Source organism: Lentinula edodes, assembly GCF_021015755.1.
Source record: "Lentinula edodes strain Le(Bin) 0899 ss11 chromosome Unknown C8R40scaffold_27, whole genome shotgun sequence".
Lineage (NCBI taxonomy): Eukaryota > Fungi > Basidiomycota > Agaricomycetes > Agaricales > Omphalotaceae > Lentinula > Lentinula edodes.
The window spans coordinates 437,079-459,114 of NW_025764333.1; the positions used below are offsets into that span (position 1 = coordinate 437,079).

At 46.0% G+C, this 22,036-nt stretch overlaps 7 protein-coding genes across 7 annotated transcripts; 4 read left to right on the top strand and 3 right to left on the bottom strand.

Moving 5' to 3' along the window:
* Positions 1-66: 66 nt before the first annotated feature.
* On the top strand, positions 67-5,588 carry C8R40DRAFT_1161822 (uncharacterized protein; the record flags this gene model as incomplete). The annotated part of the gene is made up of 28 exons (XM_046230172.1): positions 67-361; positions 418-581; positions 637-766; positions 873-1,021; positions 1,075-1,269; positions 1,318-1,422; positions 1,473-1,524; positions 1,579-1,695; positions 1,744-1,806; positions 1,859-1,908; positions 1,956-2,062; positions 2,122-2,311; positions 2,363-2,558; positions 2,611-2,635; positions 2,693-2,774; positions 2,822-2,896; positions 2,948-3,094; positions 3,147-3,230; positions 3,283-3,471; positions 3,530-3,613; positions 3,661-3,758; positions 3,821-4,010; positions 4,065-4,347; positions 4,480-4,693; positions 4,745-4,837; positions 4,889-5,162; positions 5,217-5,422; positions 5,471-5,588. The coding sequence occupies 28 exons, from the start codon at positions 67-69 to the stop codon at positions 5,586-5,588; spliced, it is 3,975 nt and encodes a 1,324-aa protein (XP_046084330.1).
* A 310-nt stretch (positions 5,589-5,898) lies between these two features.
* C8R40DRAFT_1161823 (glycoside hydrolase family 16 protein) lies at positions 5,899-7,888 on the bottom strand (the record flags this gene model as incomplete). The annotated part of the gene is made up of 7 exons (XM_046230173.1): positions 5,899-5,989; positions 6,045-6,217; positions 6,280-6,906; positions 6,960-7,081; positions 7,137-7,212; positions 7,266-7,299; positions 7,350-7,888. 7 exons carry the CDS (start codon positions 7,886-7,888, stop codon positions 5,899-5,901), a joined length of 1,662 nt encoding a protein of 553 aa, XP_046084331.1.
* A 382-nt stretch (positions 7,889-8,270) lies between these two features.
* On the bottom strand, positions 8,271-10,115 carry C8R40DRAFT_1198865 (uncharacterized protein; the record flags this gene model as incomplete). Its single annotated transcript, XM_046233105.1, has 3 exons — positions 8,271-9,377; positions 9,432-9,967; positions 10,024-10,115. 3 exons carry the CDS (start codon positions 10,113-10,115, stop codon positions 8,713-8,715), a joined length of 1,293 nt encoding a protein of 430 aa, XP_046084332.1. The 3' UTR covers positions 8,271-8,712.
* A 243-nt stretch (positions 10,116-10,358) lies between these two features.
* On the top strand, positions 10,359-12,083 carry C8R40DRAFT_400072 (Mur ligase). The gene has a single exon (XM_046234937.1). The coding sequence runs from the start codon at positions 10,513-10,515 to the stop codon at positions 11,935-11,937; it is 1,425 nt and encodes a 474-aa protein (XP_046084333.1). The 5' UTR covers positions 10,359-10,512; the 3' UTR covers positions 11,938-12,083.
* Positions 11,970-16,221, top strand: C8R40DRAFT_1114482 (uncharacterized protein). Its single transcript, XM_046228519.1, has 15 exons — positions 11,970-12,159; positions 12,210-12,249; positions 12,299-12,434; positions 12,485-12,990; positions 13,040-13,262; positions 13,321-13,446; positions 13,498-13,858; positions 13,910-14,020; positions 14,075-14,191; positions 14,241-14,336; positions 14,385-14,474; positions 14,530-15,273; positions 15,321-15,459; positions 15,518-15,613; positions 15,668-16,221. The coding sequence occupies exons 1-15, from the start codon at positions 12,017-12,019 to the stop codon at positions 15,977-15,979; spliced, it is 3,240 nt and encodes a 1,079-aa protein (XP_046084334.1). The 5' UTR covers positions 11,970-12,016; the 3' UTR covers positions 15,980-16,221.
* C8R40DRAFT_1114484 (actinin-like protein) lies at positions 16,221-19,420 on the bottom strand. The gene is made up of 18 exons (XM_046228520.1): positions 19,282-19,420; positions 19,113-19,203; positions 19,055-19,064; positions 18,875-19,000; positions 18,745-18,823; positions 18,567-18,683; positions 18,462-18,519; positions 18,354-18,416; positions 18,202-18,301; positions 18,050-18,147; positions 17,691-17,998; positions 17,530-17,635; positions 17,262-17,468; positions 17,064-17,210; positions 16,929-17,009; positions 16,805-16,876; positions 16,377-16,742; positions 16,221-16,312 (listed from the first exon to the last, which is right to left on the bottom strand). The coding sequence occupies exons 1-17, from the start codon at positions 19,335-19,337 to the stop codon at positions 16,596-16,598; spliced, it is 1,866 nt and encodes a 621-aa protein (XP_046084335.1). The 5' UTR covers positions 19,338-19,420; the 3' UTR covers positions 16,221-16,312; positions 16,377-16,595.
* A 59-nt stretch (positions 19,421-19,479) lies between these two features.
* Positions 19,480-21,938, top strand: C8R40DRAFT_1150255 (structure-specific recognition protein-domain-containing protein). The gene is made up of 8 exons (XM_046229543.1): positions 19,480-19,568; positions 19,620-19,807; positions 19,857-19,962; positions 20,010-20,497; positions 20,554-20,657; positions 20,708-20,830; positions 20,882-21,324; positions 21,377-21,938. Exons 1-8 carry the CDS (start codon positions 19,517-19,519, stop codon positions 21,829-21,831), a joined length of 1,959 nt encoding a protein of 652 aa, XP_046084336.1. The 5' UTR covers positions 19,480-19,516; the 3' UTR covers positions 21,832-21,938.
* The last annotated feature ends 98 nt before the right edge of the window (positions 21,939-22,036 follow it).

The window sequence follows — 22,036 nt, forward strand, 5'->3', positions numbered from 1 at the left end:
TGATCATTGATCACGCCTATCACGCCAGCCTTGTAACCTTGGACATTGAAGTTTAACCAGCCATAAATGGATGAATCTTCATCCCTCGATGCTTTAGCTGGCCTTCTCGAACAACTTGCAGATAACCCCCGCGACTTCTCTGTGCATGTTCAGCATATTAGGCTTGCCAAGTCTCTCGAAGGATTGGAAGCAGAAGCAGCATCAGCATCAGCTCTGGAAATGTTCACCAACTGCTTTGCAGCCGGGGATGAGGTTTGGCTGGAGCTACTCGATATAAAGGAGCGTTCGGTCAACCTGGACACGGTAAATGGTATTGAAGAAATTCTTGCCCTATACCAACGCGCTGAGGCAGATTATCTCTGTAAGCGCGAAATTTCGTCCCCCAGATAACCCCTACACCTAACTAGATAATTCCAGCTATCCCGGTGCTCAAACGCCACATAGAGTTTATTCTCCGTCGATATGAACACTATTCTGATGAAGCAATCAAACCAGATGAACTCGGAGAGCTGTTTTCGAAGGAATGGACGAGGACGGCAGTGACGGACATCGTCAATAAGGGTATTGGCCATATCACGCAAGTACGGAATTGTCATCGTTCAATCTGCTTGTCGCCAACTTGGTATTTCTCGATAGAGCCATCTTCTTTGGAACCTATTGCGTGACTGGGAGTTGGGGATCCTTGAATCATCCTCCGCATCTGAAAAGTACGTCGTCATCAAAAATATTCGAAAGAAGATCCTTACCCCTCATCAGGCCTTCGCTTGTAGAACATCTGGAGGCATTTCTTCTGGAGAGACTGAGCCAGCCTCACGCTCGTGAGTGCTTGCTGAAGGTGTAATTTACCTTGACGAATTAGTTTCCAATATCAGATGCAGACGATACTTTTCAAGCATACTCCTCGTTCACAACTAACTATAAACCCGCTAGCCAATACGAGTCGCTGCTTGTCGCGGCCTCAAAAGTTAAATCTCGGATTCAGAAGGCGGTCGAGCGCAGGGATCCTCATGAGGATGCATTGGTCGGGGTCCTTTTAATTACATGTCTGGTCAGGCTCCTGATTTCTACCGGTAGAATCGAAGTCGAAATTCGCTCGAGGCCTTTGAGCGCTATATAGCCTACGAGCGGAAAGCGAAGTATCCGGACTTGGCCATAACATCTGCCGTCTATGAGAGAGCTATCTCGGAGGCTGCGAAGAGGAAATTTCAAGGAGAACCTGGCTCCGAGGAAGCTTTGAGAGCATTTTGGGTGGGTTACAGCGATGCGCTGGTACGTAATATTCTTTGAGTACTTTATGTTCCTGATTGTCTTCTGCAGAGGCTGCTGAATACCGGTGAAGATTTACAGGTAGACCTTTTCAAGCGGGCGGTACGTAGCGTGCCAGAATGTGGAGAAATATGGGCTCGTTACATCCGGTGCATCGTATGTAAAGACCATCTCTAGTCGCCAGTCTACTCTAACTCATGGTGTAGGAGCGTTATACTGATCCAGAACATATGAAAGAAGAACGAAATGTAGTATCAGGTTAGTTTTATTTGCTAGTGATTGACCATGTTTCATGTTGAACGTCTGCGTTAGCTCTCTTCGTGCAAGCTTGTGAAGTACCTCAATTGCTTCAGAATATCGAACAGTTAGTCGCCTTGATACTTGCTCGTGCCGGATTTGAAAAACGTCTTATTGACCTCGGACTTTCTGGTGAGTCGGCGTATCATCCATTCCTGTGTTGAGCTAATACCCTCATAGATGATGAGACCATCCCAACTTTGATTGGAATTCTGGAAAGCGGTATCGACATGGTACGAAAAAGTAAAGGGCCCATTCGATGTATGGCTTTGTCAGTGACTTATCGAATTTTTAGCTCAGTCCGGTGATCCCAGATTGCGGTTAGAGAATTATTTGGTTGAACTAGTGAGTATTTCTTTCCAATCATCTGTCGCACTTCAACGAGTTATTAGTATCGATTTGCTGGAGTCCCTGAAAGCTCTGTCGCTGTTTGGCAATTAGCTGTAAAGCACTACAAGAATAGTTATTTTGTGTGGACCTCCTACACTGATTGCTTAATGTGTGTCTTTCGTCCAACAATATCACTCCAAACACAACAGAACTAACGTCAGTAATAAGTAAAACGGACCGCCACGATGAGGCTCGTAAGGTTTTTTCTGATATCGCTGCAAAGCAGATCGATTGGCCTGAAGCAATTTGGGAAGCATGGTCGTTGTTTGAGCACTTCCATGGGTCAGTGGAACAAATCGAGGCTTGCTTGGACAAGATAGAGAAAGCTAGATATCAAGTAAATATCAGGCGTTTAAAGGTAAGGTCCTCATAATTACCTGGTATTATGAGTATTCCTTAGTCTTCACAGGAAGCTGAGAAAGCCAATCATCTTGCAATGCAAGTGATCGCTGAATCCCAGGCAGCCCCAGCTCCTGTTTCCGAACTCGTAGCAACAGCACCCACGGAGGATTCCATGGAGGTCGATGTTGCAAATGGATCGAGAGGGACAAAACGGGCCGCTGAGGACACCACAGATGAAAATTCCCACAAGAAGACCAAACTCGGTAGGGGCTTGTTATTTACGATGAAAGATACCTTCTAAGAGACGTCACGTAGAACCTCCTCCGGCTCCTTTGAAGAGGTGTGTGTTTACTTAGTGATGATTGTCACGGTTTGTAATCCGCGTGTTTATCTACAGAGATCGCGAAAATTCAACAGTTTTTGTCGCTGATATACCCAACAACGTTACTGAAGAAGAGTTGACAAATGTGTTTAAGGATGTGCGTATACCAGTCAATGAGTAAGAGTTTCGGCTGATCGTCTACAGTGTGGGCGTGTTCGTGAAGTCAAAATCACAAAGTTATCCTCTGCTACTGTTGCAACAGTTGAATTCATGGATCGAGTATGACATTACCGCTTTTGAAGAGCAGAGTACTAATTGACTATATTATAGGAATCTGTTCCTGCAGCACTGACAAAAGACAAGAAAAAAATTAGTGAGCAAGAAATAGCAGTCCATTTGGCGTGGCAGTCCACGCTCTATGTCACCAACTTCCCCGAGAATGCAGACGACTCGTATATCAGAAATCTATTTGGGAAGGTTCGTGGCTTTATATCAAACTTTTCGGTTGCCTTACATGCACTACCCCCAGTACGGTACCATTTTCGACGTACGATGGCCGAGCAAGAAATTCAAAAACACAAGAAGATTCTGCTATGTACAGTTCACTTCACCGGTGCGGCTTGTAAGCCTCTGGTCTCCTGGTTACTTACTCACGTAGTATATAGACCTCAGCTCAAGCTTCTTTGGAGCTACATGGACAAGAGCTTGAGCCCGATCGGGTCATCAATGTCCTCATCTCTAATCCTGGGCGCAAAAAAGAGAGAACGGACCAAGATGCCAATGACAGGGAACTACACGTTGCTGGTCTCAGCAAGCAGACCACGAAACATGATCTTCAGAAACTTTTCACCAAGGCAAGAAATAAAACATCCATGTAACATGCAGTGTAGCTAACCACAGCGAAACCTGAAGTTTGGGCCAGTAAAGGACATTCGGATGGCAATGGATAATGATGGCAAATTTCGAGGTTTTGCTTTTGTGGAATTTGAAAATGAGGTAGGATCTGTCATTAACCGCCGCCATTTTTACGAATGTTTTCGTAGAGTCATGCACGCGCTGCTCTTGACGCAAACAATCAGGAGCTGAAAGGTCGACGGATGGCAATCACAATCGCTGACTCGCGCGGGAAGTCAAGGCCACGGTGAGCTTTCAATAATGTTTTTCTAGGTTTGGCCTCGGCAGTAATTAATTAAGGGAATGTAGAACATTTGATACTGAGCGTGGTCTTGGACGCAATGCAGAACTCGCCAGTCGCTCTATTCGTGTCAAAAATCTTCCAGTGAGCACACAGGAAGGAGTTCTACAACAGATGTTCGAAAAGTTCGTTTCTGTCAAGCGCTTGGAGCTCTTTGAAGATGTTAACGAGGCTGTTGTTGAGCTGGAAAGTCCGGCTGTGAGTTCAAGTCGTTCTGTGGCGACAGTGCTTTTCTGATCTTCAATTCCCAAGGATGTGGGCAAACTTCTTCTACAACCGGAACCTATCACTTTTAACGGAGCTTCTCTCAGACTCATTGCGGAAGTTCCTGCTCCTCGCAAACCGGACGGTGACAGTCGCGCCGGAACGTTTATTCCCCGGAAAACGATATCAAAACCTAGGGCGGGGCTTGGTCATAAGCAAAAGCCTGCCACTCCAATAAATTCAGCGGGATTTATTGAAGCAAAAGCTATGACGAATGTGGACTCCACGTCGGGAGGTAAAAGTCAGGATGATTTTCGTAAACTACTTGGTGGTAAATAAAGTTGATTTCATCAATTCTGGTGTCGGTGGCGGTCCGGTAAATCGAGCTTGGCGGGCCGGCGAAGCGGTAGATATTTATAAGTTAAGAAGACGCTCAATCATCCTACGTTTGTTTACGGCGTAGTTTTCGCAATGGCAAACATAGCTTTCAAAGCAAATGCCTTATTCGATCTTACTGGTCGAATTGCAATGGTAACCGGGGGTGGTACAGGTATCGGTTATATGATTGCTAGAGGATTAGCTGCGAATGGCGCTAAAGTCTACATCACTGGACGCCGTGCCGATGTTCTACAGAGGGTCGTGGACACAACCCCTAAGACAGAAGGAGAGATACTCGCGTAAGCTCTACTTGCTGCTTGGGCTTAAACTCTACTCTATACCGCATCTAGACTCCCGATGGATGTCACGTCCAAAGATAGCATCTTACAGGCCAAGAGAGAGATCGAAACGAAGGAAGGGAAATTACACATACTTGTAAACAAGTAAGCTTTCCTGTATGCATATATCCGGGCTGCTGCTAAATCTTTTGTAAGTGCTGGACAAGTTGGGCCTACGTCGCCATTCCTGACTGATCCCAATGCACCTGAAGTCAAGGACGGAGAAAGTTTCGGAAGCGCATTGTTTAAGGAAGATCAGCAAGGATGGTCCGATCTTTATTCGATAAACGTATTCTCGATATTCTTCACAACTACTGCGTTTTTGGGACTGTTGGAGAAAGGCACGAAAGAATCCAACATCCCAGGATACACTTCTTCGGTCATCAATATCACTAGTATCAGCGGAGTGATCAAGCTTGCACAGGACCATGTATGTGATATGAACCTTGATACACAAAAGCTGACTTTCATCCGTCATGATCAGTTTTGTTACAATAGTGCAAAGGCCGCAGCTTCTCATTTAACCAAGATGCTATCAACCGAGTTTGCACTTAAGAAAATCCCAGTTCGCGTCAACTCTATCGCTCCTGGAGTCTATGCATCTGAAATGACTACCGATACGATATCGGCAGAAGAAGTAGACAAGATTGGAAAAGGTATCACTCCTGTTCCAGCGCAACGGGATGGCAGGTAAGCACTTCCATTACACTGAAACACTCAACACACTGACTCTCGTAGCGCTGAGGAAATGGCTGGAACGGCTGTCTATTTGGCTTCAAAAGCAGGTTGTTACATGAATGGTCAAGAACTCATTATAGATGGTGGTTATTGCGCGGTAAATCCCGCAGTGGTTTAGACGTGGTTAGTATGTACATGCCTTACATGTAAGATAATTTAAGTACCGGCGATCCTAAGTACAGAATATCCACATTCAAATGAAAGGGGATTGAACGAGTCCATCCATGAAATCATTAAAGGTCCAGGAAGCTTGAAGCGTGGTACAGCAATGCGTGTAAATGGTGTAGGATAAATGTGCGAGAGGACACGACAGTAAAGGATATGGGTAAAGTCGGAATTTATGAAAGGGAGTGTGCGACGAAGAGCAGCCATTATAGAGCATATGCTAAGCTAAGTGTCAACTAAAGAGAGTAGACGACCGTGATCGTTCAGCACCCATCGTATTGTGAGTTTCGGGGGAATGTGTATCCTGCGTCGGCCCATGTAGTGAGATTTGCATCGTTATAAGCTGTGATGTGGCTGACATCCGAAGTATGTCAGTAATGAGATCGAACAAGGATGAAGAGGACTGAACTTGTTAATATAGTCCGCAGTTGGCCTCGTGCTTGGATCGCAAGTAAACATGCCCTTAAGTCCTGCGCGTTGATATACACGGACATAGTCAACGAGCATCTGTGCCGGGAATTGCATGTGCATGAAATCCTGCGCTTGGAAATTTGGGGACATGCCCAAGTTTAGGATCATGTACTATGTACAGGATGGGAAGGTTAGTGATAGGAAGGAGAATCTAATCTGATGTTTGTACATACCATAGGCTCTTCAGGAATCAAACGATTGCTGATCTCAGTAACGCTATCAGCACCGATAGCAGAAGCAGGTAGTGTCCATGACTCTTTTCCATTGCTGTACCAGGTGATGTATCCTTCAGATCGGGAGTCGGGATTGGACCACCATTCGTATCCGTACTTGATGAAGGACTGGTTTCCATAAGCCGTGTCAGGAATGTATGTAAGTGCCGAAACAGCTTGTTGGTATTGACCCCCTTGGTAAGAGTTAAACTCTGTCAATGTATCATCATAGAAGGTGGTTGTCGAATTATCGATTTGGTAGTCATAATTGAATGGAGCAATTTGGAAACTCTGTGACACTTGACCTTTGAAATCGTTGTTCACGTCTATCTGAGCTTCAATGATATCGATTTCGGGTACACCGCGACCTGTGCTGACGCTTGGACCAGGATGATCGCCACCGGAACAAGTGCAGGCTGACCAACGCTGGCCAGGTAGGTAGCTGATAGGGTTTCCACTGTTTCCAGTGAGAGCACCCTCGGGCGAAGTTCCAGCTTTGTTGGTTTGGTTGGGGTATGTCCCTAGATCGCAACTATCGTAGCTATAAGGCCATGTTCCTTCAGTTGTCGCACCATAGCCCGCTCGTCCCTATGCAAAGAGATATCAGGCAGAGTAGAGGAAGTGTCATGTATTTTACCAACCAAATTCGCCATCGTCCACGCACCAGGCCAGAAACCAGGAGTATCGTGTGATCCAGGAAGACTGATAGCAACCTCGATATATCCAGTCATGAAACAAAGCTTATTCCACGATTGTAACATGCCTGCGGCAGCGTAAAATTGGATGACAGCACAGATTTATTGGATTACACCGCTTACCACTCTTAAAGTTGAGATTGTGACTGTCTTCTTCAGTCAATGTGATCACAAGCTGACCACCTTTGGTTGTTATAGCCTAAACAGCAAGTATGAATGGAAAAACTATGTGGAAGAATGAACCAATGTTACCCCAGGGTCATACCACTCCAAATCACCAGTGGGCCTACATCTTGTTGAGAACGGAACATTGTGGACTAGACGCAGAGCTCTCACCAGTAATGTAAATCTACGGCCTCCCAGTAGGGATCATCACCAGGGTAGAACGTGCGCCCCTCTTTATTGAACTCGTCACTGAAGACAAGGTTATACGTTTTTCCATCGCTTCCTGTCCGACTGTACGCAGAGCTCGGCGTATCTGTGTCTATGAGAGACGGCATTCCTGGTAAATCTGGAATCTGGCCTGTGCCGTTGATTCCGCCCAGATTGAAACCAGTGATCGTTGCTTGTGGATGGGCGAAATTATCGATGATGGGGTATCCAGCGAAAAGAGTTATAATAGCAAGAATGAGGATAAAAAGTGCGCCGGCATTAGCCCAGCCTCTGGCAGAAAAAAACGTAAAAGAACGGTCTAATTTGGCATCCCGGACGGGATCTGGGTTATGGAGAGCGTCGTCGAGATCAGGGTCTTTGTCCCAGAGGTAGTTGGGCACTGTGGCAGTGGTTGCTAGTATTGCTGCTTTTTCAGCGCTGGCGGATATTGAAGATGCTGAATGTTCCGAAGGTGCAGCACTGAACCGTGAGTTACTGTACATGGCTGCATCTCTCGCTTGGTTGGGGTTGTACTGGAGGAGTTTCAAAAAAATTGATAAAAGTAGAGAAAATGTGATACACACTGAATATGGCCCGTAACCACCACCGATAGCACCACTCTGAACACTTTGAGTAAGGGCTTGCTGGCTACCACGGGTGCCAGGAGCAGGTGGTCGAAGCGCCGATGAGCGGGGACTCTGTGGCACAGCAGCGTATTGAGACGGGCCTTGCTGCTGTGGCGCACGACGAGAAGGAGGATTAGACATAGCGGTAGAAAGTAAGAGGCCGCTGAAATTGCACAGAAAGGAATTCTTAAGTTCTCACGGAACTCCACCGCACATGGATGATGGCATATCGGTCACTCAACACTCATCCCAAATCTCAAAGCACCGCAATAGAGAGAATGGATTCGTTCAAGGAGCAATAACGTTAGAACCTTTGTAGCCACCTGCTAGAGTGCAAAGTTTGCGTGGCGTCACTCAAGCTCTTTGCTTCTGAGCTTCGCGGATCCCAGGAAATCCATTAGTTTACTGTTTGAAGAACTCAAGTAAACATAGGACCCGTTATGATAATGGGAAATTGATTCTAGATACTGCACGGTACGATCCCTTCACCTGATCCGTGTTCAGCCATCGAAGCTGTGTCGAAGGCAGACTGAGAAAATCATAACCCGGCGGTCAAATTTAGCCCGAATTCAGGAATTTCAGACTACTCATTTTTAGCGGCTGAGCCTGGCTGAGCCCAGTTCAGTCCAATCAAAAAAAAATGAGGGTCCGTGTGATCCTGGGACCTGCGTTACAAGTTCAGTCAAATTCGGAGATTCTGCCTACTTCCGCTCAGCACTACGCTGAATATCAGGATCAAGCCAATGAACAACATCGGAACAACCACGACGTAGCACCAGCCACCTCAAGTTCTCAACCCTGCTAAGGAAAACGACGGAATCTTCCGTGTACCACCCATTCTGTAAATGGAGGGTCCGCAACGAAAACGGAATCGTATAAGCAGACCAAAATGCATCGATGTGTCGGAACGCTAACCGCTGGCCCACGGTGTCTATTAAAAGCAGCTCCGAAAGTCGTGGTGTACTGAATATGGAAGCAAGTAAAACCAATTCTTCTGGTATTTGCTTAGTCTCGACACGAAGATGGAGTGCTCTCAACCATGGCAAATACAGCGACCCAAAAGGAAGGGATGTTCGAGTATTTTGCGGGCGAGTTACGTGGCCTTGGTTTGGGAATAAGACCCGGAGTTCTATCAATCTCGAGGAGACACGTAAAACGTTGCCGATTTCTTGAATAGCGTGATACCCATTGCTTTTTCCATGGTGAGTGTAATCAAGATATGTGAGATTTTGAAATAGAGATGGAAGCCAGGTTAGTCGTATTCCATCCAAAGTGACGCGGCGGAGTTTTGGAGCAAACCCAGAGAACAAGCAGAACTCCTTAGTGTCATCATTGTGTCGGTACACAAGGCATAACTCTTCCAGTCCTACAATCGTGTCAGGGGAAGAAAAAAGTGGCAAAATTTGAAGAAACAACTCACCGGGCACCTGAGTATAACTACTTTTTGTACAACATTCAGACAGTGCACTGTTCCAGAGATACGGTTGATATTCTGAAAAAACGATACTTAACGACCTCCAGCGAGTAATATGAGGCATAACGAGATGCATATATCGCTGCACTTCGTAGAACGCGAGAGGTCCACGATGGTTTTGCGGTTTGAATTCGATATCGAGTGTGCAACCCCTCGCACGGTACATCGTCTCCTCCCACATGCTATAATGAGATCCAAGGACGACTCTGCGCCACAGAACGGGTGTACTAAGCGCAAGCGCTCTCCAGAAAGAGCAAACATGAGATACGGAGAGCGGGAGCATAGGATCATCTTCACAACCAAGGACGAAGATGTAAGCTAGAAGTTCGGGTGGAAGGTTGCGAATACTATGCGTCGATGTGTATGAGGTAGCTGATGAACGATGGGCAGGTGGTAGTGCTTTGAAACGATGTTCTGCACATGGATCTCTTCGTCGATTTTCAGGGGATTTAGGTGAATGTTGATCACTCGGACGTCGGAAGCTGGAGTCAAATATATTGAAGTCGGAAACGAAGCGGAAACATGGGCTGAAACTCACAGTGAAGTAGATAGTTTGGCTTGCATAACTTCCATGAACGATCTTCGAAGAGTCAGTTCTTGACGATGCTTCCTTCTCAGTGTACCCGGCATGTTGAGCGATGGAAGTATATATGATCGGCTTTAGGTGACCATTGTCCTGTTATATTGGTTTTAACCGGTGCTCGAGGGAAACCCCCATATATGACAAGCTCGGAGTCGGAAGTGTACCATCGGAAGAAAGCACAAAAGTACATATTACGCTTCTACTGCCCGAAGACAAAGAAACATGGTAATGTGAACCCGGCGGCACGGCGTCGCAAAACACATTGTTTGAAGAGGACAATGAGAATTCAGAAATAAGAGCACGAGAGCTAAGGTCGACAAATGCGGTTCATGGAGAGCGCCTAGCTACTGCCAGCCAGCGCTTTATATGATGCCGGCGCTTTGGTAGGTGCAACATCTCGAAATCTTGACAAATGGCGGCAGATTGAGGAATTCTCTAGGCTCTATGTCTATAGACTTGACTCTAGATCGTATAGAGCGATTATATCGTCTCATCCAGGCGTATACGCGACCAACAATTCACATAGCTGGCACCAATGGCAAAGGCAGCGTCTCTGCCTTGACGTCGTCAATTTTGACAGCTGCTGGACTTAGCGTTGGTCGGTTTAATAGCCCACACCTAATAACCATATACGACTGCATCTATGTCAACAATCAAGAAGTCTCTCCTCAAACTTATCATGAAGCCCGGGATAATGTTGAAGGAGTTGCTCACGATAATTCGATAGAGATCAGCAGCTTTGAGATGTTGGTCCTCACAGCGTTGCTAATATTCGAGAGAGTCAAAGTCGACATCGTGGTCATGGAAGTTGGGATGGGTGGTCGACTGGATGCAACCAATGTCATCCCGGATGAAGTAGTCATGATTTCTGCCCTCACTGCTGTTGATTTGGATCACCAAGCATTCCTAGGTGACACTGTAGCAGCGATCACAAAGGAGAAAGCGTCCATCGCCCGCAGAGGCAAGCCGTTTGTCATGGGTCCCCAGAAACACTCTGAAGTAGCAGAAGTAGCTAGAATGGTCGTTCAAGAGGCTGGAGGGGACTTTTTCAGTGCTCCGTCTGCTCTTCAAATGCCATCTGAGGATCAAAGACGCCCAGAATCGTATTCACAGTTCCAACCTCCTTCACCTTGTCCGATTGAACTGAATATGCCTTGCTTCCGAGATCCCTTCAATGCGCTTTTGCCATTGCACGGATCGCATCAGCTCGAAAATGTTGGTTTGTCTGCCTTCATCATATCGGTAGCTGTGGATTATCCATCGTGCTCCTCGCTCGGATTGCGAGACCGAGTGACGCCGCAGGTTGTTGTCCGAGGGATAGCGAATGTCTCCTGGCCTGGAAGACTATCCTTCCACCCAATTCCCAAGAATCTGCATGACCCTTGTAGTCCGAAAGCTCTTGTGTTGGCTGATGGTGCCCATAATCCTGCATCATCCACAACGTTGAGTCGTTATCTCATGGATTACTGCAATTCGCCAGCAGCTCCTAATGCGACTACCGCGATTACTTATATCTTATCGCTTTCACATTCTCCTCCTAAAACCCCTCTACAAACACTCTCTCCGCTATTGCCTCCCTCGCTTCCTTCAAATTTGAAAGTTCGAGTAGCGGTTTTACGTTTCGCTTCTCCAGAAGGGATGCCTTGGGTCAAGTCTGTTCTTCCTTCTGTTCTGTATTCCGTTGTTCAAAGTCTTTGTCCCAAGGCCGAGTTGTGGAAAGGTGATGATGACAGAACGGATAACCTATCAGCGGCTTTGCAGTGGGCCACCAGTTCTTCGGACCCAAATCTAGTAGTGGTAGCAGGTAGCTTGTATCTAGTCGCGGATTTCTACCGGATTCTTCGAGGATTAGATAGTGTAATTCTTTGAACGATAGTAACATTGAATAATTTGAGCGCCTGTGTACCTTCTCGTCAGTCACTCATGTCGTTTGCTGCAAGGTGCTGTAATGGCTGCTAAAGGCGTATCTGCATCGGACAGGCAAACTATCAGTTCTCTTTCACATTTACCGGCAAGCGGTACTTCACTTGTACTCAAGAAACCCCCAAGAACTCTTAGAGACGCGTCAATATCCTCAAATACCAGAACTAAGTGTGTGTTTTGCATATTGTTTGCTGATTCGTTACTCATAGTCTTCATAGATGGGATAAACCTCCTACTTTAATCCCAGTTCCTTCCAATGTATGATCCTACTTCGTCCAGAGGAGCTTTTTCTTAGATAAGAGCACAGAGCATGCAAAACCCGTACAATTCTGCCAGGTTTCACACCAACTTGGATTCTTCAAGATCTCAATCTTACGGGAGCAGACAAAAGCAGCAGACCCTTACAGGTCGTTCTTTAAAGCGTCGGAAGACTGCTCATGCTCGTGCGTATACATATACTCCTCCATCGGATAGCTCACAGATCTGTTCCCAGCATTGGTTGCCAAGGATCCTCAACAAGACATAACTCTCATCCCGAACGAGGATGATGCTCATGAAGCAGAATCATTTTTCAATCCTGCGCCTCTCAAACCGAAAAACTTACGAAACACACCCAAGGAGACACCAGTCACATTGATCAGCAGTGAGGAAGAGGATGAGGGCCCATCGGCTCATTTAAACGGTTCTGTATCGGGCCCTCCGGATGGTAAACACTCCGCTTGGCTGCAGAAAAAAGTTTCTCGAAAATTGTCTTCCCCAGGCCACTCTACGAGGTCTAGCGAAGTTGAGGACATCTCAGAATTTTCAGACTCGGAGGTGAAGCCCGGGCAACCTGGGAAAATTGGATATGTCAAGGAGCAAGCTAGGAAGCTGGATCGCAATGAACAGGCCAATCTGAATCGAAAGATGGCGGTGGCGAGAGTGGCTACAGTTCCCCATCTTGATCTAAAGCAGCTCCCCAATGTGAAGAATGGCATGAAGCCAAGAACTACAGTGAAAGTGCGTTCTTGTATCCCTGGTTGTTTCATTAGGCTCATGATAAGAACAGCAATCAAAGCCAATTGTCATAGATCCAATTGCTACTTCCTCTACACCGTATACAAACAACTCGAAGACAAGCAATAAATTCAACTATATACCTCTGAAGGAGATATATTTTGGCCACAAGCATCTTGGGGAGGGCTATCGCATAGTCTTCAATCCTATGCAGGAGCGAAATTTTTATATCCAAGGTCCGGGGACTTACTCAGAGTCTGTTACTTTCGCTCAGTCTGTAAAGTCCATGCAAGTGAGTTTTTTCCTGATGTAGCCCGAGCTGAGACCTCTTACTTCTTCACCGTCAGTTTGGAGATCCAAAGTGTCCAGAACCGTGTATCAAGTTCACATCCAGACTCTTGCACCCTTTACAACGACACACGGGTATCGGCCAAAGATGGGGAGGGGATTTCAAACCAGGTAAGTTTCAGAGGCTCCTCGCCGATAGGGCGACTTCTCATCGCTTTATAGGCGAACGAGGGAATGGTGAAGTGAGTCTCAAGATTGACATAGAGGACCCCATTTGGTCACCTCAGATATTCGATGCGTTCCGAACTTTTTGCAAGCGCGTGGTTCCCTACGAGTGCACAGATGTAGTTGGGCTGGGCGCCAATCGTGCGCTATGGTCTTTCGCTCAACAAGCCGCTGGTAGTTGTGAGAATGATACGAGTATGGAATACGCGGAAGTAGAGAGTGACCCCCTCAACAATAACATTCGCGAAGAGGAGATTCCCGAATATGATCACTTGCCTATGTCTAACGAACGAAATGGAATAGTTGATAAACCTACCCCCCGAGAACCTCGGAAGTCGTATACGACCCGACAATCATCGTGCGTAATTGTCCATGTTCGTTCGATACTCAAAACTCACACAATTTCTAGCAACACGTCCGAAACCCGTAATACTACTGTTGTTGTTCGTCGCTCAACACGACAGCAACAGAATCAAGGAAAACAAGGGAAGAAGCAGCCTTCTGAAGATCCAGACGAGATGTAAGTTGAAGATGATGTTCTTGCACCTTCCTGATGCTAACTAGTCTACCAAAGAATCCTGAGCTATCCTCCTGGGGTAACAACTGGAGCAGTGAAGATCACGAATGGGGACTATAACCGACTACTTCCAGATGAATATCTAAACGATACGCTCATTGAATTTGGGCTTAAGTAAGGTGTTTCTCTTTTTTAAGTATTTCCTCGTTTACGCAGTGTTTAGGTTATGGCATCACGAACTCGCGACGGAAGACCCCCAGCTAGCAAATCAGATCCATGTTTTTAATTCCTTTTTTTACAAGAAGCTGAACAAGAAGAGGTGACGACAGCGTTCAATTATCTATGATCTCAATCTGACTGTTCATAGTATTGAGGAAGGGTATCAGAGTGTCAGACGTTGGACATCCAGATTTGATATCTTCAGCAAGAAATTTGTTATTGTCCCGATCAATGAAAAGTAGGTATATTCGTTCAACTGCTGTGGTCCATTTTTCACCAAACCTCGCAATAAGTATGCATTGGTATCTTGCTATCATCCACCTACCAGAATTGGTTCTTCTGCCCCCTCCTGAGCGTGAACTGCCCAACACCCGACATCATACTCGTTCCTCCAATGTTTATGAAGATTTGATTTCCAGCGTCGATGCACCCGATAATGCATTATCTCCTGCTGCCGCAGCTGCGTCGAGTAACGAGGCTGAATTTGGTTCAACACTTTCTGGGCGCAGATCTCTGATCTCGACCACACCGAGTGGCTCAGCTTCACGGGCAGCATCTCCATCTGAGGCGAGTGCAATGTTGGAGGAAACCAAGCCTTCTAGCGAGGCTGATGCTGAAGAGACTTTTCGTGGATTGACAACCATGGATATCTCTGTCGATATACAAATCCCAAGTACGCATGAAAAATCTCCCTCTCCCTGTACACCCCTTGTCGATGAGCCAATGGATGTCGATGGGAGCGCAGACGAAAGAACGGTCATTTCGCCTTCCTTCACCTCGCTAGTGACATCCTCTCGAGATCCAAGGGATCGTTCACTGTCTATGGGTGTGGAGCAAGACCAGCATCATGGCAATCAAGGCAAACACATATCGCCAAGCCGTTCGAAAACCTCTACGGTTACACCGGCCAGTTTCTACGCTGTCCCTGCGCGATCTAACAAGGGAAAAGAAAAAGCCATCAATCTATCCGACGAGGTTTCTAATAGTGATGTCAATCCCGTCCATTCAAGTTCTCGTGAAACTTCAGGCCAACCTATGTATGTTGGATATCTCATTTTTAACCCACTCTGAACGCTTCATATAGAACCATGATTTTTACCCTTGATTCATTGGGTAACAAGCACCCAAAAGTCATCAATACTTTGAGCAAGTATCTCCAATTAGAAGCCATAGACAAAAAGCATCTTCATAATACAAGCAAGGCTTTGGGTAGAAATCTTCCAGTCAGCCTACATTCGAGTTGCATGAGTTCATCAGCCTTATAAAAATTCATCCGTCTAGGTGCCCACTCAACCCAATTTCTGCGATTGTGGTGTCTACCTCATACACTTCGCTCAGGTGTTCGTTAAAAAGGCAGATTACTTGTCCAGAATTTCCGTGAGTGGATTATCATGCGCTACATCCCCCTTGCAGAAACTCATAAATTCTTAGCAGAAAAAAGGTACACGGTCGCAAGTCGACCGTCAGGTTGACTGGGAGGGTCATCGTCTCGACGACTTCCGTGATGAGCTTCGGATGAAAGTTGGTGAGCTGTCGAGGTCCTGGAAGACGCGGAACTCTCCTCAACAGCAGGAACAAGAGGAGAACGCGCCTAATGATGAGGCTCGACGAACAGAACCTGTGGTACATGGTTTGTCTGACAGTGATAGTGACATCGACATTGTTGAGACTAGTACGCTTACTATTCCTCATGACCGAAAGGCCAAAACGAGAATCAAATCGGACCGCATGAGGGCTGGTTAATATTCTACATGAAGGTTTCTGCTTTGTTTCTGCATTTCATCGGTACCCCTTGGCTCGAACATATCCATACTGATGCATATAATTATTTTTGTATCCCTAGTAGTGCTTTTCCTTATTGTATGCATGTAATGAACAGAAAACAGTGTCATTATTCTTGAGTTGCCCAATACATAACATGCCCGAATGTGAGCCTCCTTCGTCCGGCTCGGAGGGGGCCTTTATTCGCATTGGTCGGGCATTAGTCTTGCATAATGGACCAGTCAATTTTAATTATGTACTGGTGGTTCGGTGGCAACACTTTGTCTGACCATATTCTAGATGAATTGAAGAGTGCTAGCAATGAGATGGAAAAAGAATGAGCTTGACCTAATACTGGAAGGACAGTAGACACTTCAACCTGTACAATAGTATTCCCTCCATTCTCACTGCAGTCTACCATCCCATGTAGGATGAGCCTCTCAGCCGAGATGAATGGACTCGACTGTTCCCTTGTGGGACACCGTCCTAGCCACATATCTATCTGTCTATCTGTATTCATCCAAACATACAAATTCTGTATGGATAGAGATCCGACCTACAGAAAGGCCGTTCAAAGCAATAGATATCGATATTTGTACTACGCGAATACATCGTCCAACCACCGCTCGTAATCGTACTCGGGTTCACCGGTCTCGTTCTGAGTATGTGGCATTGTTTCTCGCAGAAACTCAATCGAGGGGGTTCGTAAATGTGCAATTCGAAGGTCCAGTTCGGTAACATATGGCTGTAATAGTCGGTCAAAACAAAACGAGGATTACGAGCATATTGAAGGGGATTCATCAGCACCTTATCGGACGCAATACCACGAAATGCCTCTCTGAGTTGCTCGGGCGACGTCTGATCTTCAGTGATCTCCACCTAAGAATTGTTCCAGATCAGCTTTTGGAGCCGACATCTACTTCGTCCTCACCAATAGATTGATAAAAGCCTCGAAGCTCACTGCACCGTAGTCTTGTAACAATTGATCATATATGTAATCCATATCCTCATCCTAGATACGAATTCGTCAGCAAGTACTATGATAGTTTGATTAGTGGCAGCGAACGGAGTATACGATCCCAAGACTGGCAAGAGCGGCAGTCATTTCTGATTGATTTAGTGTGTTTGACTCGTCTTTGTCGAAATATCTGAATGTGCTCTCAAACTGTTCCAACTGCGCCGGCGTCAAGTTGGTCATATTTCTGGAAACGATCTACATCTGATGTGAGGAGAGTTGACCTTGATGTGCGCTGTTTTTACTCACTTGATTATCAATGAAGGCGATTTTCTTGGAAATTCTCTGCACCAAAAGTTCTAACTCAAACTCGAGATCTTGGCAAGTGAAGATGGTGTAATCATTTTCCTCGATATTGGCCGCATTACATTCAGCTTCAGCTTCCGCTACGTAGTTCAATGTTTCTGACAGGGCAGGAAGTCGTGTTTGGATTTGTTCGACTGACTGTTGCTGAACCTGGCACCCAAACGACTGGAATGGGTACATGTAACTTCGGGAGGACTGCAAGGAGACTAACCTCAAGTGGGCCATCTATGGAAGTTAGTTCGGACGAAATGGCATGCAGACGTTGCTCAAAATCGTTGGCGACCTCGGCGAACTTTTTCCGAATGGTTTCTTTGATTCTGAAAGGAAAACAGGGTGTCAGATTAGAAAAGAATCAGTTACATTGGGACTGACTGTCTGATTTCCGCATTAATAGCTCGTGATCTTTGCGCTTCAGATGCTAGTAGAACTTTCCATGCGTCGTCTACATCTAACAAAGATAGATTTGGCGGGGGAACATATTCTCTCAAACCATATGTTTTGAGCTTTGTCTGTACGTTGCCGAAAAGAGTCGCGATGTCCTGCTTTTCAGTAACCCACGCACGCTTGATGGTTTGCTTGTATGTAGAAAATTCCGCCGAACGTTCCCTTGATTCAGTATACGTCCCGGTGAATAGGCTTGCCTTCCAACTCGTCTGCATTTCGGTCCATGCTAAGAGTAACTACATAAATGTGAGTGAGACGAAGACATTCGGTGTATAGAAAAGCTTCACAAGTCGAACTCGACGTTCGTAGTCGTTTTTTGAAATCCACACGGACTGCATCAACTCTGCGAATTTTTCAACCCGCCGAGAAACAGTCTCCGCCTGGTCTTGATTTCCTCGAAATTAGCTGAAGTCACATATGATATACAGTTTGACCTCACCCATCGAGGAAAAGGCATGGAAGAAGCTTGCAATATAAGTCATAACACTGCGTTCATCAGGATGTCTTGTATCACATAAATCCTCAACTTCCAACAGTTGCTGAAGAAAGAGGTGAATTTACTGGTGTTCCCGCAAAAATCTTTCAACGTACGGGTATGTTAAGATGCTCCGCTGCTATCTGGAAGGCGAGCCTTGTGTTTCCGTGTCGATCCGTCTGAATACCTTTAGTTACAGTGATCGCTTATAGGTGAGAATATACCTTATCTAACTTGTCATAGTCCAACAAGTCAGGTCGATGACAGTGGATCAATGCACATCTGCGTATCGTGAAAATTGGCTGGATATGGGAAAAGACACTTCATACAAAGCTAAACCATCCGACCAGCTGGTAGAGAAGTCTTGTACGTCTACTTCCTTGTACGGCTCTGTCTTGCGTTGGCACCATAGCAAGAGACCTTCCTTGGCGGATAAGCCCTCTTCACTTTCGTTTGTTTAATGATCATCGTCACAGGTTTTGGGACTGAAGAGGATGGAAAGCATACCTGATGTCGGCGATAGTGAACCGAAGAATGAGGGTCCAAATCATCCCAAGTATGAGTTTCAAATTGCCGTCGATGATATCTATGGTTTGAGTAAGAAATCATGGGCAAAACCAGTCCGAATAGTTTTTGCCTTCAGGGCCGATGTTGGTGAGCTTGACGCCTCTAGATGTGATAAATTCCAATGCCTTGTTTACGTTCTCCGCTTTTTGAACTCTCATCCTCGGTGTTTTGTTGTATCGACCGAGGGAGACATCTCCTGTACCAGTTGTCAGGTGAAAGACATTCGAAAAGAGAGAAAATGAGAGAGTACCCATAATTTCCTGGAAGATCGTCAGTTAAATTCCAGAACCGATGCGGGTATAACACACCATTAATTGTATCAGCTTCACACCATCAGATAGATCCTTCACGAGGGATGTCATTGCAGGATAGCCGTTGGACTCTAGTTTCGTGTTCAGCCTTCAGGTAGAAAAGCAAGCCTTGTAGGTCAGTCGTTGGATCGCAACATGGATTTCAATCGCATCGGAAATGGTGTACCATTTACAGAATGTCCTTTCTTGTACATCGCGCGACCGAGTTTCCAAAGACTCCATTCAGAAAGGCCGTGATTGAGATTATTGGGGAAAATAAAATATTCAGGATAGGAAACGGAAAGAAACCGGATATGAAGAGAACAAGACAAGCGCTCGAGAACAGCCACGAACGCGTCAAATCGCGTCAAACAAATCTTTTTCAGCTTGATCCTTCACCACCTTCACCTTCGTTTTTTGGCATGACTACTCAATTCGATGGAGTATATCATGGCCTTTCACGCGAGATTGGCAGTCTGTAAAGCCTCCCCACCAGTCGTTGCTTGCTCTTACATTAGCTTCTAGAATTTCGTATCGCGGCCAGTGGAATGGCGTGGAAAGGTGTTGATACTGAGAGACCAGTTGCGATGAGCGCAAGCTCTATCAAATGGGCGCAGTGGCTTCGCGTAGCTCGAAATTTCCAGCTTCGGATTGGTATAAAGGAAGAGAAGGGTGACTTTCGCAAAGAAACCTTTGACGGATTCCAGCGCGAGGTATCTCTATCCTGTTCAGTATCCGTTATCGGCAACTCATATGCTGCAGGATCATGACAGAATGGCATCTCTTCTAAAAACCCATTTCGCGGTCACGCTGGAGACAAGAGAAACTTCCTTGAAAGGTTGGAATTGGGGTCTCACTGATTTCCAAGGTGCACAGAGTCATAATGGAGGCTTCGAAATTCTAATATCTTTCTAGGACAGGACTTGGCCTTTACATCCTCAGATCGAACTGCCTTTGAATTACCTCTACAGTATGTTGCCAACTCAAATATCACCGGAAAAACTGAAGTTTCCTTGGAGTTTTCAAACCCGTCATCAACGACAAAATCCAAGGGGGCGGTCGATGAAATGGTTGAAATTCGATTCTACGTTCCCGGAACCCAATCCAAACTTAGGGGGGCTGATGCTGGCTCTGGGGAAGAAGATAATGATGATGATGAAGTCGGCGCTGCCCAGGTCTTTCATGATATGGTGAAGGAGAAGGCCTCATTGGATCAAGTGTCTGACGATATTGTACTCATGTTCGAAGAGGTGCTTGTGTTAACACCCAGAGGTCGTTACGATGTGGTGATGTTCAAGGACTTTCTTCGCCTACGGGGGAAAACATACGACTATAAAATCATATTCGCGAAGATCGCAAGGCTGTTTCTTTTACCGAAGGATGATCAACATGTCTTGTTCATTGTGAGTTTCGAACCATATCGTCACGAGAGATATATCTATCATTCACATCCAACTAGTTTGGTCTTACCGAACCCCTCCGGCAAGGGCAAACGGGATACCAGTACCTGGTAATGCAGTTTAACCGCGAGGAGGAAACGACAGCAGAGCTCAATATGACAGAGTGCGTTTGCTGCTCAGTTCTAGTTGTATCATTGCTAACTGTCTCGTTAGCGAGGAGATTGCTGAATATGATAAGCTACACAAGAATTACGAATGTCCCACGTACGAAGTTGTGTCAAGTCTCTTCCGCGCATTGGCGCAAAAGAAGATCATCGGTTCTGGTACATTCCAAAGGTAACGTTGTGTTTGAGTTTCGCGAGATAGAGAACTCACTAGAGGGCGTAGCCGCGACGGTCATCCCGGTATCAAAGCCAATCTCAAAGCAGTACAAGGCGATCTTTTCATGCTCGAAAAATATGTCTTTTTTGTTTCAAAACAGCCTACTCTCATCGAACTCTCTGACATTCACCAAGTCGTTTTCTCCCGAGTAGGTGCCAGTATGGGTGCTGCCGCCGCCCGCACATTTGACCTCAAAATTGTCACGAAAAGCGGACCAGAATACACGTTCAGCTCTATCAACAAAGAAGAGCACGAACCTACCGAATCTTACTTCAAGGACAAGAAGATCCGTATCAAGAACGAGATGGTGCCGGACGCGGATTTGCTGATGGCAGCAGCTGTCGGAGATGATGATGAAGATATGGCGAGCGTAGATTCTGATGACAGCGGGCCGAGAGGCAAGCCTGCCCGTACTGGTTTTGACGATGATGAAGATAGCGAAAACGACGGTTGGCCAGGCTCTGTCTTCTATATGCTCAGGATTTTCATTTTGTTTTTCAGAGGATTTCCAAGCATCATCTTCTGACGAAGGTTCACCTAGTGAGAGTGACTCTTCAGAAGGCGGAGCCGATACAGCTTCAGATGCTAGTGGGGACCGCGACTTTGCCAAGAAGTCGAAGAAGAAAAAGACGAAGGGTAAAGAGAAAGAGAGTAGTACATCTGTGAAAAAGGCAAAGAAAGCGGACGATAGTGATGTTGACGGGGATGAGGACGAGGATAAAGATAAAAAATCGAAGAAAAAGGCTGCGCCTAAACCGAAGGCCAAGAAGAAGTCGAGCGATGACGAGATGGATGTCGACGACAAACCTCGACCGAAACCCAAAGCGAAGCCAAAACCGAAGCCAAAAGATGACACGATGGATGTTGATGAGGTTCGGCCTAAACCCAAGGCTAAAAAGCAGAGTGGTGAGGCAGTGGTGGAACCTCCGAAGAAGAAGCAGAAAACCGCTGATTAGTTTTGTGCACTGCACTTATGTTCGATGTCAATGATTTGAGTATTTCAACCACTATTGTATCTTCAAGCTTCCAGTCTTGCGTCTCAGAACAGTATTATTACAACAGGAAAAAATTACAGATTTAAATAGTGAACAGCGAGCTTGTGAGGTAGAAAGGATATGTGATAGGATATAGATTCAAGAATATTGAACGATTGTGTGAAGC

Coding starts and splice junctions, on each gene's coding strand:
- C8R40DRAFT_1114484 (XM_046228520.1), bottom strand. CDS start 19,337: ATGGAGTCTTTGGAAACTCGGTCGCGCGATGTACAAGAAAGGACATTC. Junction 17,010..17,063: donor GTCTTGGGATCGTATACTCC/GTTCGCTGCCAC, acceptor ATTCGTATCTAG/GATGAGGATATGGATTACAT. Junction 16,877..16,928: donor AGGCTTTTATCAATCTATTG/GTGAGGACGAAG, acceptor AACAATTCTTAG/GTGGAGATCACTGAAGATCA.
- C8R40DRAFT_1114482 (XM_046228519.1), top strand. CDS start 12,017: ATGGCTGCTAAAGGCGTATCTGCATCGGACAGGCAAACTATCAGTTCT. Junction 12,250..12,298: donor TAATCCCAGTTCCTTCCAAT/GTATGATCCTAC, acceptor ATAAGAGCACAG/AGCATGCAAAACCCGTACAA. Junction 13,447..13,497: donor GGGAGGGGATTTCAAACCAG/GTAAGTTTCAGA, acceptor ATCGCTTTATAG/GCGAACGAGGGAATGGTGAA.
- C8R40DRAFT_400072 (XM_046234937.1), top strand. CDS start 10,513: ATGTCTATAGACTTGACTCTAGATCGTATAGAGCGATTATATCGTCTC.
- C8R40DRAFT_1150255 (XM_046229543.1), top strand. CDS start 19,517: ATGACTACTCAATTCGATGGAGTATATCATGGCCTTTCACGCGAGATT. Junction 20,498..20,553: donor ATCAACATGTCTTGTTCATT/GTGAGTTTCGAA, acceptor ACATCCAACTAG/TTTGGTCTTACCGAACCCCT. Junction 20,658..20,707: donor GCAGAGCTCAATATGACAGA/GTGCGTTTGCTG, acceptor CTGTCTCGTTAG/CGAGGAGATTGCTGAATATG.